Genomic DNA, 14564 nt, shown 5'->3' on the forward strand with positions numbered 1-14564 from the left:
TTAAGGCTCTGGGAAATCCTGTTAATTAAGCTCCTACAATTCAACACGCGCTTCCTTTTGGAAGAAAACTGCTGAGTTTTATTTGCATGAAAAAGACAAATAACAGTACAGGCAATGACATGAACATGAGATTGTTTCATAACCACAATGATGACCCCAAAGCTCAAGTCTAGAAACACACTTCATACTCTTAAGAGCAAAACTGCACGCTTAGTACCTCTGGGAAAGTCTATTTCAATATCCAAGTCTGGCTCATATGGCACATCGGGCATGCTGGACTGGGTCTCAGGCTCAGCACTCTTTAAGAGGTCAGAACCAATTATGTCCGTTTCAATAATGACACCTGTAATCAAGCCGTAGTATCATCAGAAATCAAAACAGAAAACTGTAACAATACTGATATTTACTCTGGGAAAAGCTACTTAATTATAAATTCAAAACAAGAATCTTTAATTTATCACAAAAGAAAAGAGCATGCAGCTACTTTCAAATGTAAGCTACTATAAGCTTTGAATTAGACAATCATGAATACACAAAAACTTTCAATCCTGTAAGTTTTCACTGCGCCTCTACAAAGAGAAAAAGCATGTTTTAAGAGTAAACAACTCTGTAGAGAATTGCTAAGAGCAATCTCTGGTCAAAAATAAACTTATGAGCACAGACAATTGCAATTTTCAACATTCTTTTTGAATTGTGACCTAGGTTTTCCACATCATTCAATATATGCTTATTTACAACTGCCTTCTAATGTTTTGATCAGTTGTTTTAAACACTTTCGTACTGAAACCCACTGAGAAAAGCATCTTACTGAGTTCAGGGTGCAGTGGGAAACAGACATGCGCACACTGGGAACAAAAGTTGCACAAAATAACAGCCTTTCTAGGAGGGATTCATGCTGACACAGCGCTGCGCTCTGGGTGAGGGGAACAGGAGGACAAAGGTGGAGAAACGTGCTCAGACACAGAAGCGTCCAGCACACACGCGTCCAGCTACCCCATCTGGCCAGCACTGCCCTAACACAAGCCCTGGTTTAAATAATGCAACTTACTTTCTTACTATAAATGAATAAAACAAAACTGGGGATAACCATCATAAAATACTAGTTGGGATCTTTATAAAACCTCCGACAAGTCAGTTTTGTGTCTGAGCTCACCCACTGAAACAAGCATTAATTTAGATTTGATTTTAAAAACCAAATCTTGTCAACCATTAAAACAGGGACCATTTGAAATAGGTTATGAATTGCTGGGTTTGGCATCTCAGAGCAACTGCAGATCTGACGTGGGTCTCAACCCGTAATCACCTCTGCAGCAGTGCGTCCCCCACATCCCCCCAGGCTGAAGTTCAGTGAGGGGCCAGCCCAGACCCCCACCCGCTCTGCCCACCCCAGGCAGTGGGGAGCTCACTGTGGAGGTCGGCGCCTTCCACCTTCCCCTCATCCTCAGTCATGTCCGTCACGGTCAGCAGTTCTGTACCCAGGGCATCTGAAGAAACTGTGCTTTTCAGCTCTTCAGCTACAGCAGTCTTCTCACCACTGTCCAGGGGGGCAGGCAGAAACACAGGGACTGGCACCTAAGGTAACAGAGGACCTATCATCAGGTTCACTTGCTTACAAGGTATTTTTCCAAATTAAAAATTATTCTGACATGTGATCTACTTCATAATACAAGATTTGTTAGAAGCTTTGGAAAGAACTTGTATGTTAACTGTCACAAGGGAAGCCCCAAACACAAACAGCTACTTTTTTAAGTAAAAATTAATTTCTGAGGTATTTCCATCGCCAGGGGCCTCCAGCAGCCACACCCTGACACAGGGACCCAGCAGTGCACGTGATGACATCTATATGTGGCTCCATACCATGTGTGAACCTTCTGGCTCACAAATCTTCCTTTCTTCTAAAACAAAATTGAATACAAAACACAGTATAGGTAAAGCAGACACAGACATCGGTTGGAACTATTTACCTAATACCTAATTAAACACAGAGTAACCCTTGGCAGAGCTTCCACCAGACCCAAGTGAAGGTCAGAAGCAGCCAAGCCTCATCCTTGCCCCTTGAGCCCACACGTTTGGCAGGGGGCAGGGAAGCCCTGCAGTGTGACTTACGGGCACAGGCACGGTGGTGGGCACGGGGATGCTCTGGCTGTACATGTGCATGGGTACTGGGACGTACACGGGCACGGGGATGGGCACAGGCACGTACTCCGTCCTCCAGTCGCCATCTGGGGACACAGAAGGCAGTCAGGAAGCAACCAGCCTCAACCGCCACCCACCCAGCTGCTCAGAATGCCCTGGGTACCCATTTAAAAAAAATGCCCAGTTTTCACAAAATTAGTTAAGTTAAAAACAACAAAACTGAATGTAGTAGCCGTTCTAACTTATAGAAAGCACTGCATGTGGGAATCTTAGCTTCTTCAGTGGAAGTGGGGAGTCCTAACCCCTGGACCACAGGGAAGTCCCTAGATTTGTTTTTTAAAAAAGAAAACATCTTTTGAAATATAGTATGGTTCCAGACACCCCGGCACACTCCCCTCAAAAAGGTTTACTTAAACCACAGAATACAGCTAACATTTAAATTTGGTGAAAATACAGGTTTGAATGATTTCAACTCACTCTGACAAGGAAACAGAATAGTTATGGTTACAGATCACACTCAAAGAGATGGTTTCCTCAGAGGAGCTCACTTAACTTCAGTGAGCCCTGGCCCCCAAGGAAACTAGATCACTGGCGACATAAACTCGCACGCCTTTGTAGAGACTGATCTTTATTAATGACTGTAAATGATATGCTGTATTCTGAAGGCATGTCTAGAACCAGAGAAGCAAAATCAACAGAAAGTGACAAAACCACCCAACAAGTCTATTCTGCAGCCACTGCTGAAAAGATTACAGATGTCACTCAAGGGCAGGGCCTGGGTCACCTGTCTGACAGGACTTGCTCTGCATGTGGGGTTTGCAGTAGGTCGCCTTGGTCATAGTCAAAGGTTTGCACAGAACCGCCTTGTTCTTCATCTCCTTGTTGGGGGTCGGAGAAGGGGGTGGTGCTGAGCCCTACAGAGAAGCAAAGAGAGACATTTTATTTCTGCCTCGAATTTTTACTGCTTTTGCTATTAAAAAATATCCAGTGTGTTCCAGGGGAGGGAACACACATGGAACCAATGTGAACCTACCCCAACTATCGGCAAAACGCAGTAATTACCCCTCTACAGATCTGCTCATCAAGCCACCACAGCACACCGTCTGGTCCCGCAGCGTGTGGGGTCTTAGCTCTCCACCAGGGTGTGAACCTGTGCCCACCCCATTGGAAGTGTGGGGTCTTAGCTACTGGACTGCCAGGTAAGTCCCCACAGCAAAATTTTAAAAAATATGAGACAAGTCTCACTCCTAAATGAAAAAGCAAGATTGTTAACCCAGTATTTTAAAATAATAAGGCTCTTTTTGAGAAAGAGAAAAATTCTTGAGATTATTATGGCTTTCTGATACTCTGGCTTTTTCTACTGCATAAACTGTTAATGTGGTACTAACTCTGAAAAGAAAAATGATGAAAAGAATTACCATAAATGCTATCAAACCTTAAGCTGTGTGTTTCAGGGTAATTTTAGAAACGTATCTCAACAGTCTGTCAGATGCTTCACCCTGTTCACCTGTTCACATCACACACACATGCACACACACACACACAAACACACGCACACACACTGTAAAGGAAGCTGAAGCCCTGTCCCTAAGGGCAGACACAAAGGTGCTATGGGGAAAGCGACAGAAAAAATGTGGGCATCAAACCCAGGCAAGTTGGGTCTGAACAGAGAAATGCTCTTGAAGCCCCTTATGAACCAGGGGTCAAAGTCAAAGACGTCCTGGTCACCCGTGCTCGACTCCTGTCACTCTGCAAACAGGGCACCATGTCAACTAAACCCGATCACCTGGTAAAAGTTCCTTCCTTTCCTGCTAGTCAACAGGCGAGGTCTATACCTATTGAAAACGAATGCTGAAGGACCCCCAATAATGAAGACTACAATGACGACAGCCACCACACCTCCTGAATGCTGCAGGACTGGGTGTCTGTGTCCCCTAAACTTCACACCAAGATGGAACCCCAACTGGATGGCACCTGAAGGCGTGGCCTTTGGAAGGTGATGAGGTCATGAATGGGCTTGGAACCGTCACCGAAGGGCCCCCGCAGCCCATCCCCTCCCATGAGGACACATGGCAAGACAGGAAGAGGAAGCAGAAAGAGGCCCGCACTAGGTCCTGGGTCTGCTGGAAGCCCCAGAAGTCTGAGAAACTCGTGCTATTGCTGGCACGCCGTCCTTCCGGCTACAGCTCCTGTTATATACAACAGCTCCCACGGGCAGGACTCCATGCACAGCACCCTTGCTGCACCTTATGACAGGAGCCCTCTAACCCTCTCAGCACCACATGGGCAGCAGGTGTTTTCTCCTCCCGTTTTACAGATGAGGCAACTGAGGCTCAGACAATGCATGGCTGGGAGAGGTGACAGAGCAAAGAGCTCTGAAGTCAGGGCCCCAGCAGTTCCCTGATGCAGGCCTCTGTCTCAGCGCTCTTTGTAATGACCCTGAGGAGGTTCCACTGCAAGGAGCAAAGCCCCACTTACAAACAAGGGCAAAGTCACACAGACAACCATGAAGTGACTCGCCCCCAACTACACAGCTGAGCTCTTATCCTCCAACACTCCTCAGCAGGGAACTAAGGCTCCCAGAGCTCACAGGACTAGGTGGGGAGAACTCCGGATGGTGGAGAGTGACGATGCAGAGGTTCGGCTCCCCCCAAGCCACACCCCCTCCGTCCTCCCATCTTCCCGTGACGAGGTCTCATGGCTGCTGGAAGAGACAAGTATTCATTCTCCTCCGTGCAGGTGAAGGGGTGTCTTGAAACCTTGGTCAAAAGCTTGGAAACAAGCTTGGGAGTTGCCTTATGGCTGCATGAAGAGGACCAACAGGAAGCAACCATCTGTACACTCCTCAGCATGGACCAAGTGCCTGGTGAGCATGGGACGATTCCACTGACTGTGCTGTCCTGGCCCCCAGCACAGACCCCCATCCTGTCTGAGGGGCACTGGCTGGCCCACCCTGCCCCGGCTCCCCAGGACTCCACCTCAGGCCCCTCCAAGCTTGGCCTCAGGGGGCAGTCTGGACAAACGTGCACACCTCTGCACACCACATTCCTCCGGCTCATCGTCGTCCACTGGCAACCTTCTGCTTGGCTGTTCAGAAGCTCTGTCACAGCCGCTGGACCACACACGCTCGCCCACTGCAAACGCTCCACTACTCTTGCCCAGGGACATGAGTATTCATGTGTCATCTCGCCCGACGTGGGTGAGGGTCACAACTAATCCACCTTTGTGTCCCTCAGCAGGCAGAAAAAGACCTGTTTTTATTTTGGGTAATTCAACAGAATATGAATACTTCAACCATCTCAACAGGTAAGTAAAAAAAATCTTTTATTATTATAGTCAGATTAAAATGGACTAATTACTTTTTATGCCCACATTATAAAATCAGTCTTTAGCACTTTACTTAAGCAATACTTACTGTCATTTTGGTTCGGGACGTCTGACAACCCTGATCTAAAAACAAACAAATTTAAAATAAGACAAATATCACTTTCTTCAGGATTTTCTAAATCCGTATTTCTCATTAATTTTTATGGATTTTTTTGAAATAGTCACTGATGGAAATATTTCATATTCTTCTGAGAGCTGAAATACAGAGCTAAGTAGTGGAATTAACTCTTTCCCCTTTTCGTCCCATTAGAAAGTATATACTGCTTTGGGAGCAATACTATTTTCTTAGATTTAACTCTTAAATAAGTCACATCTTCTAAAGGGTTCTTGCTGTTTGTCCTATCGACCCTGGAGTGCGTACAATTTGCTGAAAAAGGTTTCCATTTAAATTGCAAATGAACAGGCAGACAAATTTTTTTTAATTGGAAGGTAATTGCTTTACAATGTTGCGTTGGTTTCTACCATACATTAGCCATAAGTGTATACATACATGCCCTCTCTCCTGAACCTCCTGCCCACCCACCCCCATGCCTCTAGGTTGTTAGAGAAGCTGGGTGGACTCCTTGTGCTATACAGCAACTTCCTACTAGCTGTTTATCTTACACACAGTCACGTTTTCAATGCTACTCTCGCATTTGTCACACCCTCTCCCTCCTACGCTGTGTGCAGAGTCTGTTCTGTGTCTACATCTCTATTCCTGCCCTGCAAACAGGTTCACCAGTACCTTATTTACTGATCCCATATATGAGTATTATTATACGGTATTTGTTTTTCTCTTTCTGACTTACTTGACTCTGTATAACAGGTTCTAGGTTCATCTACTTCTCTAGAACTGACTCAAATGCATTCCTTTTTATGGATGAGTAATATTCTATTGCATATATGTACCAAAACTTCATTATCTATTCAAGGCAGATGATATTTTTTTAAACAATTTTTGTTATAATTCTGTTTAGATTCTCTCCACCCCAACTAGACTCTATTTTTATCAACTACCATTAAATTTTTAAGAGTAAAAAAACAAAATGCAAAACGTCACTGCAGGCACTTTCACCTGGAGAAACCACAGACGCAGATGTTAAACTAACCCTGAAATTAACTGTTCATTACCACCACCCTGAATCCAGGTCTGCTCAGCAGGCTTTTCAGGTCACTACCTGAAGGGACCCTTACCATAGTGTAAGTTCTCGGGTCCCCGTTGGGTCGTCATGTTGGGCTCGCTCTGCTGGCAGTAGAAGCGTAACAGGCAGTGCTGGTCACAGAAGTGCTTCATCTCGCCACGCCACTGCACCCTCTCCCGAAGGGCTCCTTGAGACTTACAGCAGTCACACCTGGCAGCCTTAATGAAACAAGGAAGGGGTCAGTATCTCCCAGGAGGTTTACAAAGCCAGACATGTTTTACAAGACATGAGTTTTATAAGAGTTCTAGCATTTCAGTGATTATTGCCAAATGTGACAAAACAATGTCTAATAAAGAAAAAATAAAACAGTACTATAAATCATAAGAGTAAAATCCACAAAAATTGTAAAAGTAGTAGTTTAGCTAATTGTCAAAACCCCTTTCTACACTTACCAGAAGTCAAAGACCAGCATTACAAAGATAGGATAACCAAAACAAGTGCACAATGGTGGACCAGGCTGGTCCAGTGAGATTTAACATTATGAGATAACCGAGAGCCACACTGATACACAGGTCCAAGTAGCCCACAGTCACACTACACTGGAAATCTCTGATTAGTGAATAGACTTACCAGGATCAACTGACTCGTAACAGACCAATTTATACAACAGTACAGGCCACAATAATTTTGAAGCCAGCGCTTATGCTAAGAAAATTAATGGATGTTATTTTGAAGTGTTTTGTTTCAACAGTTTAATAAATCTGAAGGGCTTTCATAAATACAGTTTTAACACCTAGAACTTCAACTTTTTGTTTTAAAACACTCAATGTTTAATTAATTAAAAACCAATTAAATTTTAAGACCACAAATTTGAACTACATCTAGGAAAACAATCAGTCCTAACTAGTCTACAACTTAATAAGCAAAATAAAACCAACTAGAATTCATACATAAACAAGTGTACTTTTGACGGTCGATCAATTAACCTAGGGACAGAATTTTTAGATTCCATTCTGCCTAGATTTTGTCCATTTTCACTGTTTCTTAATACCCTGATCAATGAGGAGACCAAAAGGTATAAATAATTTTAAAGATAATAGTTTTCATAATTTAGTTCTTATCTAATTATAGTAGAAATAAATTACTGTAATTTAAGAAATTACCCTTTAGTTTAGCCATCAAGTTAGAAGTTGTGACAAAGCAATAAATGCCAAGTACTTGGCGGTGGGTAACGGCCCCAAGGGAGCTCCCTTCACTACTCTGAGTCAGCCTTTCCTTGCCTCCATGGGAGTCTCATACATAAACATGAAAATTCTAGCTGGCACATGAACAAAGCACTGTGAGGGTAAACAGGTCTTATATAACAAACATACCCCAAGTTAGAACATGGGTTTTTTATTTCTCCAGGTCTGGTATTTCTCCTGCTGAATAAATGTTAAATGAATGAAGATGTACAGTATAAGTTATGACTATTAAGTGATGCCAATATCACATCTCTCATCCAAAAATTTGTGAGCTTAAACGTTATACTACTGGTAATATTACAAGGTAACCTCAGTAACATTAGCACTATCAACGAAGTCTCAGTTTACGTGATAATGAAAAAGTCCCTACATAAAACTCTCACCAGCAGAGATTGCTCTTTAACCACTGACATGCTCCAGGTTTCCAGGGTTTTTCCCTTTTATGCTTTATACTCAAAGAAAAGCCAAAGCACCAGCTATATGTCAAGAACACAGCAAAAGTGAAGATAAGGACCTGAAACAAGGGCCCAACTGCCCCCTCCACTCACAGCGCAGTGAGTGACTTTCTAGGGCCCAATGCTGAAGTAAATGCAGGGTCAAAGGAGATACAAATCCGAATGAAGGCTCTCTGTAGGGCAACCCATTACAAAGACAATGAAAAATCCAAGTGAGTTACTATGGCCAACCAGAAACAGAAATTCTAACAGATGTGAAATGCAGTAAGATGGTTCTCAATAACACCTAAAACCCACATTAATTTGCACTTGCACACAAAGTACTTGCACATGAAGTACTGACTTCTTACACACAGTAGTATTTCCAGTTACACAGTAATTCCATAGGCCGAGTGCCAACAACCAAGCACATTCCACCCAAAGAATCTGAACAATAAACTCACTTCACCATTTTATAATTACAGACACTTGGAATTTTGTCCTAACAACACCTTAAGCTCCCTTTTTCCAGAAAATTCAAAACAAATTTAAAACATTTCTACCCCACTTCCCCCCAAAAATGAGCAAGATTAATGCTAATTTTCAAAAGGAAGCAAAATATTTATGTATTTTTTTAAGGATAAAGGATAATAACAGAATTCAATACCAATTTGAAGTTTAATACCAAAATCACAATTTTAGAGGTTATGAGCCTCTTGCTTAGGGCTGTTTCTCCCTTACTCAGCCACTCAAACAAACTCCTGGTAAACTGTGTGGAACCCGGGTCAATAGAAAACCTCGTGAAAGACCATTGCCTACCAACACCAACACCACTGTCTTCCACTCATGAGACGGAACTCTTAGGAAAGCTTAACATGTCTACAGCGTAAGAACTAAGTATGACAAGTTTCTGCTTTAACAAATGCATCATCATTCACTTCGTGGTTTTCCTGTCACTGTAGAAATTCGAGGATTGTATATTACTTTTAGGGGAAAAAAATGTTACTGTTTCAAGCAATCTAAATAATAGGCAGAAACTAAATTCTTAATTCAAAAATGTTAATCCCCCCTCGCAACTAATCCAGGAGCACCTCTTCAGTAACCTTTAATCCCACCTCTCAGCTAATCTAAGAGCCCCTCTTCAGTAAGCCAGGGAAGGCCACTGGACAGACACTACACTGACAAAGCCTGTGACCTGTTGTGGACAGTTTGGGTGGATGTACCCACATCCTTAAAACCTTCCACCCTCTTGTTCCCTACTTCACCAATCACACCTGATTTTCTAAGGGGGAACCATGACCGGAATGGAAACTGAGGATTTTATAGTCATTTATTTTAAAAAAGAATGCAGAAATCAAAGACTGGGCACTGGGTACTATGCAAAGCATTGAAGTGTTAAGAATTCGTCAGTTATACCCAAAAGCACATTAAAAGCAAGAATATTAGGTACTTCCTTTCTAAATCTAATGTCAAAAAATGAATAATTTTTAAAATCAATATTTCTAGCAGTTTATAGACAAAAAAGAAAAGTATAGAAGCCCAAAAATATTCTTCATTCAGTCATCCTTTCATAATTAAGGCTTATTAAATTCTAAGTATTAATCTGACTACAGCTCAAAGTCCCACTACTCACCCATTTGGACATTTGCTAAAGAATTTAACACTGTCACCCTTCCCTACTGGTTTTTAAAACAAATCAAAACCAGTACTAAAAATCTGCAATTTTTAGAAAGTTTCAGAAAAGCTCCTTAGTTCTATTAAACAGAGTACTAGGAAAGCATTCTTGGGACACCATGGGACTTTTGAGTTATCTTCGCTGTATATCAAACACCTAGCTATCATTTTATTACAATACTAAATCCTTTTTCTCCAAAAAATCTAAAACTTACAGGAATGAAAAGAACTATCCTCCCACCTGGTTTCACATTATGCCTGGAAACATTAACTTTGAGGAAAAGTAAAACCTATTTCCTTCTGAAGAGTTATCTGGGAGAAAAAGAAACATTAATTTTACTCTCAGCATTTCCTGGTTGCATGATTTCAATGGTCTTTGTATCGTAGTTTAGATGAGACAGTATTTAATTAACCTCTATGTTAAATCCAAAAGCAAACCACTACAGAGACCTGAACAGATTATTCAAAATGTCTTGTCTAGCTTAACAAACATGGGCAGAAAAAATTTTTAAATAGTATCAAATACTTAAATAAACAAAAATGTAAAGCCATTTATACTCTAGGTGGTCTCCCAAACTGAAGAAGAAAGATAAGAAAAGGTGGAAACTTGGTGTGTGTGCTCTGCCGGGCTACCTGCTCTTGTTAGTAAGCATTCCCTAATGAGGCATTTTTTATGGATTACTGGTCACATTGTTTAATTAACTAAAACCTAAAATTTTGAGTTCTTAAATTTAAAAAGTGGCAAGGAAGAGAGGTTCAGGAAAATGTAATTTGGTTGGGAATCAATTTTACACATTTTCAAGATGACCACATGACAGTAACAGTGAATAAAGTGGACTCATGGTAAGTGCAGAAAACATAGATGGCTGAGGGAAAACTCACAGGCAGCGACTCTGAATCAGTACCGGCTGCCTCCACAGGGGCACAATGATCCATCAGGAGGGGCAAGTCTCCTCATTTTGTAGGCTGTAATCCTACTGATTACATTAAGATCACCACTGCTGCAGGCCTCACAAACTTCTAACAAGTACCTTTACTCCTCCTCAATTAGGACAGTTTATAATAATGCTATGTCATATATTATACAAAGATATGCTGGGTTTAAAATAAAGCAAGGAATAATTAAAATGTGTTTAATGTATAGAATACTGACATTAAACATAACTGTCACTAATTAATTTTTCAACTTTCTGAAATGTACTGCCTCACTGAAATTTCATTATTGAGCACATAAAAACATGAGCTTCAATCATCCGTTAAATAAACGACATCTAGAATAACTTGGTCTTCTGCCAAAGAATACTTCTTTGCTTCCCCAAACAGAAAAAAGGAAACCAAAGGATTTCTACATTTTAATTATAAGAGAACAGAAAGAATCAAATCAAAGAAAGAAACCGCAGAGAAATACAGTTAATGTGCTGTGAACAGAAAGCAATATCCTCTAAGATATTTTTTAAAATTGAAGCTTTGAATTCACAATTACACAATTCAGCAGAAATCTGTATAATAAAATGGCAGGGAAATCCTTAGTACCACATGGTAACAACTTCTGTCTCAAATAATAAAACAGATGATGGAAAAGGTGACAATAAGAATAAAATGGAGTTTCCACATTCGTGCCACTAAACACCTTCACTATTTTCAAATGATCCAAAACAGATTTTTAAAACCTCTACATGATGTAAGAAAAGGTGTATTTGTGTGTGATAAACTGAAACTGAGCATTTAAAGTCACTGAAGTAACATCTTCTGAGTGACGTCTCATCTGTAACAAGGTGCTGCTTCAGACAGAAAGGCATGTGTGTTCAAGTGAGTTAGTAGTTGTCCTGTGCGTTTCTAAAATCTGAACCTTAATTCTAAAGCTTAAAATAGTCAGAAACAACAGTAAAATAGTGAACTAACTTTAAAACTGCAACAAAATCTTTGCCTGTGACAACTTGTAAAGTATCACTTTTCTCTTTCTTTTTAAAAGATGCTTGTTACTATATCAAGCTGTATATTCAAGACCTACACTGAGAATTCCTACAATTCTCTTAAGTAGTGTCACTTTACCACTAGTAGCTTTCATTAAGAGACTAAATTACTGTACATGTTTCAACCATTTTATTGTTGGTTTCTTTAGCAGCATTTCACAAATTTGAGGTTACAATGACATCTGGCCTTAAGTGCTTTATAACTATATTAATAGCAAAGCTTTAGCACTAACATGGTTTTCATCAGGTAATAAAAGTTTTTATTTGACTAAATAAACCCCAAATTTATAGTCATTTTCTTACTGAAAAAGAAATCAAAGCAATGGACCAAAAGGGGCTTCTCTTCTACTTTTTTAAAAGTAGATATTTCTAAGACACTTACATATGTATTCACAATTTCAAGGTAAATGTTTCTAGTCTCTATTCATCCATAGCGTCCTTTCCATTTGAAATTCTTCAAAGATCCACAATTAAAGGGGGAGGGAGAGAATAATATTTTAAAACACATCCTGAGTATCTAAAACAATAACCTGCCAATATTCATAATTGATAAAGAAGTCATCAAAAATATTTCTGTTTAGTGAACTATTGACACACGAACTTTAGATAAATACTCCATGTTGTTAAACAGCCTGCAAACAAAGACACACCCTGCTGAGGGAGTGATGCCTCAAGGCTGGAGTGAGGCCGGCAGGGGTACTTGCCTTGTAGTACCAGTCCTGGAAGCGACGGCAGCACTCCTCGCTGCAGAAGTCCCGCACCACGCCGTCCAGCTCCCTTGTCGCCCCCTTCTTACACAGCTGAGAGCAGTAATTGCAAGTCACACACCTCAGTCCTAAACGCCTTGCAAAGTCCTGTTTGTACAACAGTTTGCAGCCTGAAAAATATAAGGTTTTAATATTAAAACAAAAACTGATTTTTAAGGTAAGAAAGAGTTGACATGTCAAATAGATCACTGGCTTTAGAAAGTGTTTATAAATTCATAAAGTCCTCTTTCTCTCCTGATCAAAACTGTGAAATCTACTGTGATCAACACCAGCCTGTGAACAGTGGAACAGAGAGTGGAATATTAGATTTAGAATATCATGCAGGTTCAAATAATTAATGTAGTAAGGCTTTCAAATCTGGTAATGACTCAGAACTGTTATACCTGCTCTGTGCAATATAATCCTGCTTGAGTGTTATCAACACAGCACAAATGGGCATTTAGAGAACTGAAACATGGAGACTGTTGAGAGGCACTGAGCAGACATTCAGCTAAACAGGCATTTTAGCTCAAGTCTCTAACCTTACAAGTGGTCTGTCACCCTAAAGGACCTTCAGGGAAGTAAAACTGGTTTAACGACTTGCCCAAAAGAGCAGTGTTACTCTATTCTTTTATTAAAACACTTCCTTTACCTACTATATAAATACATTATTTTAACTTACATTTAAATCTTATTTACTCCCTGTATCTTTATAAGGATTAAATAATCTTCACACTTCTACTCATGATGTGCACATAAAAATGAACTTCTGCTGTTGTATATACGAAATCCTACCTACTCTTAATAAGGACGGCAGCTGTTTCCTATGTAATTTACTAGGCCATTATTTATGAACCATCCTTATGACTTCTTTTCTATTACTGTGAATAATATTTTAAAACATGTTTAATATTTTACCTTTATTAGCTTTATCTTTCTAACTAGCTTTTGATGGTAGTACCAGGTATTACATGTTTTGTTATTTCTGACAGGTTCCAGCAGAGAACTAGGTGTAGTTAAGAGAAAGCACAAAATATATTATTAAACAGAAAAAAATACACATCCCTTTTAACCTTTTATTGCCCAAAGTTATAAGTTCCTCTAACTGAAAATTATGTTCTTCAATGTCAATTACCTATTTGTTGCTACTTGTCCCTCATTTCCATAAAATCCACATAATCCAAACGGTACAAGACCATTAATGTATGTGCTAGCCCTTGACAAGGACATGTTCCGACTTGTGAATCACTGATACTGCCACTGCACAAAAATTCAGGTAGAAAAACTAAATTAATTTAGCCATTCTTTTCAATGAAGCGTATGTCACTTTTCATTAAGCTTCAATCTTCACAGTAATCGTGACTGCTCTTCTCCACGGGGCTGGACCCACATGTGCAGGAATGCCTGCTGTAGGCAGTGCCGCCTGGAGTCATGGGCTCGTGTGTTGAAGATGCCTGATGATGGACTGAGAGTCTTCTGATACTGCTGTCACTCTCTACTGCATTTAGGATCTCCCAACCTTGCTCTCACCTCTAACCAGCAGAAGGTATCTATAGAAAAAGAGGATCCAGGAAGAAGGGGGGGGAAAAAAACTGGGAAATAATAGATAAGGACAGCAGGTAGGAAAGCAGAGTCCAGTGCCTGGGGCCAAAGAATCGAAAGGGAGAGCCACAAATAATAAATAAAGAGTCCAAAGCCCATAGCTACAATCCTGATTCCTACCTCTGGAGAATCAGAATGAGAAATGGAGTTCATATCTATAACCTGCCGCCTGGCACCAGAGCAGCAAAAACTATACATGAAAGAGGATTCCCGGATGTACTGTAACCAGGGCCAGCATCTCCCTGGC

The 14564-nt window shown here is 40.7% G+C and overlaps 1 protein-coding gene across 4 annotated transcripts in view; it reads right to left on the bottom strand.

Annotated features, from left to right (window-relative positions):
- ZMYM2 (zinc finger MYM-type containing 2) overlaps positions 1–14564 on the bottom strand; it is a 61437-nt gene that overhangs the window by 7802 nt on the left and 39071 nt on the right. For 2 of the 4 annotated variants that reach the window (XM_065902360.1, XM_065902357.1), the window contains 7 exons: positions 12674–12846; positions 6697–6862; positions 5552–5586; positions 2921–3050; positions 2107–2222; positions 1407–1572; positions 218–343 (listed from right to left, as the gene is read on the bottom strand). In XM_065902360.1, the coding sequence (XP_065758432.1) occupies positions 218–343; positions 1407–1572; positions 2107–2222; positions 2921–3050; positions 5552–5586; positions 6697–6862; positions 12674–12846 (912 nt within the window). The remainder of the gene's footprint in view (positions 1–217; positions 344–1406; positions 1573–2106; positions 2223–2920; positions 3051–5551; positions 5587–6696; positions 6863–12673; positions 12847–14564) is intronic. The other 2 variants (XM_065902358.1, XM_065902359.1) reach the window with 2 other exon arrangements.

The sequence above is a fragment of the Muntiacus reevesi genome, chromosome 11, assembly GCF_963930625.1.
Source record: "Muntiacus reevesi chromosome 11, mMunRee1.1, whole genome shotgun sequence".
Taxonomy (NCBI): Eukaryota; Metazoa; Chordata; class Mammalia; order Artiodactyla; family Cervidae; genus Muntiacus; species Muntiacus reevesi.